Here is a 2006-nt window from a genome sequence, read left to right as displayed (position 1 = left end):
TGGATAACAAGGACAGTGAAATCCAAAAGCTACAAACAATGATTGAAAAAGAAAATGGTGTGATTAAGAAGATGAAGTTGGAGTCTAAAGTTTACCTTTTTTATGGTTTTACATTAGGATTTGTAGTTGCACTTGTTTGTTTGAGATTGTGGGTGAACACAGAACCAATTGCAAAGCTTTTACAGCTCAATTAGGGTGTAGAAATTACTGGGCAGTTTGTATTTGACTATGTAAGCACTGGTTTGTGGTGGAATTGGCTATTGTTTTGTTGTATTTGGATATTGTTTTATTTGAAAGGCTATGTAATCTTAGCAAAATGGTTAAGTGATATGGTTTTATTTGATTATTGCTATGGTCTGGTTTTACTTAACATCAAGATGGGTAAATGGCAAAGCAAATTGGCTAAATGGCAAACTGCTTATTGGCAAAGCAAATTGGCTAAATGGCAAAGTGTAAATATTAATTCCTGTTGAAAGTTTAATTCCACACCAAACTCAAACCAGTATTAATTCCTGTTGGCAAAGTGTAAATATTAATTCCATACCAAACTCATTACTGTAAAATGGTGTAAATATTAATTCCATACTGCAACTGCATTAATTCCATACAAACTAAACATTAATTTCCTCAAACTAAGCATTAATTCCATACTGCAACTGCAACAGCATTAATTCCATACAAACTAAACATTGTTGAAAGTTTACCAAACCAAAGTGTACAAAAGTTTATCAAAAGACTTGAGCCTAGTACAAAAGTTTAGCAAACTAGACCAAAGTGTACAAAGGTTTAGCAAAAGATTAGATTCAGCCTAGTACAAAAATTTACCAAAACATCTTACTGTACCAAAATAGACCAAACTAGACCAAAGTCAGTTTTGCTTCTTCTTTTGAGTTGTTCTCTTTTTTCTGGTCTCTCTCTGGGCTGCATTCTGTTGTTGTAGGGTTGAAACAGTAACATAGGTCTTCCCTGATCTTGTGATGACATTTCCAGTAGCACTTCCAGTTGGCAGTTGTGAAGCAATAAAATTTGAGAGTGGAGGGCCTTGGTTCTGCACTACCTGTGATGGCTGGGATGTCATTTGCTCATGAATTCCATAACAACCAACTGTTAGATCATTTACTTACCTTCCAAACTGTTCAAAGTAAATGACCATTTAATTACCATCTCATCAAGTACAAAAGATGGGACTTGTGTCTCAACTTGTATATCCTCAAACTGGCTATCAATTTGTACCTCACTCTATCCAGCAACTACCTCTGCCATCTCAGATACCTACAAAGCAATAGTATTACACATTAGCTAGTTCTAGTCACACATAAGGATGAAATTGAGCAATTAAGTACCTGTGGATCTTTGGCCTTGCAAGTTGCTTTATTATGGCCTTTGACTCCACAAACCCTGCACCTTTTCACTTCCCCTATTTTCTTTGTCTTTTCTATGCTGGTCTTCTTGGTTTCTTCAACTGGGTTGATCTTTCTTTTTTTTTTTTTTTAGGCCTCCCAGGTTGTGCCTTATATTTTGGGGGTAGTGGAGCTGGCAGATTTGTTTTGGGCCACAACTCTGAAGATAAAATAGGCAGTATTGAAGGCTCATATGCTCTTAAATATGACTCCACTGTATAACATTGGTGTACATAGTCTTCTGGGCTTTCTCTTTGTTTTCTAATAGCTGCAATGGCATGACTACAAGGGATGCCTGTCTGATCCCATCTTCTGCAACTGCATTGTCTCTGTGTTAAATCCACGGTGAAGGCCTTAAAGTTGTCATCATCTACTTGGTAAATGTTTTCACTGGACTTATAAGTGCTGTACCTAAATGCCTTGTCCTTTTCCTCTTCCATCAACTTGCATATCTTAGGACAAATCTTCATTGGATGAGACTTCATTCTTTCTCTATTTTTTTGCATCATAGTCATAAGATAAATCCTTAACTTCTCACACATAGTTAGAATAGGTTTGTCTCTGAAATTAAGGATAGTGCTATTCCATGCTTCACACAAATTATTC

General features: G+C 36.1%; 1 protein-coding gene across 1 annotated transcript in view; it reads right to left on the bottom strand.

The window, feature by feature from the left end:
• Window positions 1–868: 868 nt before the first annotated feature.
• The window catches only part of LOC109190596, a 2749-nt gene continuing 1611 nt past the window's right edge, over window positions 869–2006 (bottom strand). The window contains exons 2-4 of the mRNA XM_019341118.1: window positions 1634–2006; window positions 1255–1272; window positions 869–1057 (exon numbers count right to left, since the gene is read on the bottom strand). The exon at window positions 1634–2006 is cut by the window's right edge and continues 824 nt beyond it. Of these exons, the coding sequence (XP_019196663.1) occupies window positions 869–1057; window positions 1255–1272; window positions 1634–2006 (580 nt within the window). The remainder of the gene's footprint in view (window positions 1058–1254; window positions 1273–1633) is intronic.

The sequence above is a fragment of the Ipomoea nil genome, unplaced genomic scaffold, assembly GCF_001879475.1.
Source record: "Ipomoea nil cultivar Tokyo-kokei standard unplaced genomic scaffold, Asagao_1.1 scaffold0202, whole genome shotgun sequence".
In the NCBI taxonomy this organism is placed as follows: domain Eukaryota; kingdom Viridiplantae; phylum Streptophyta; class Magnoliopsida; order Solanales; family Convolvulaceae; genus Ipomoea; species Ipomoea nil.
This window is presented reverse-complemented; position numbering and strand designations above follow the sequence as displayed.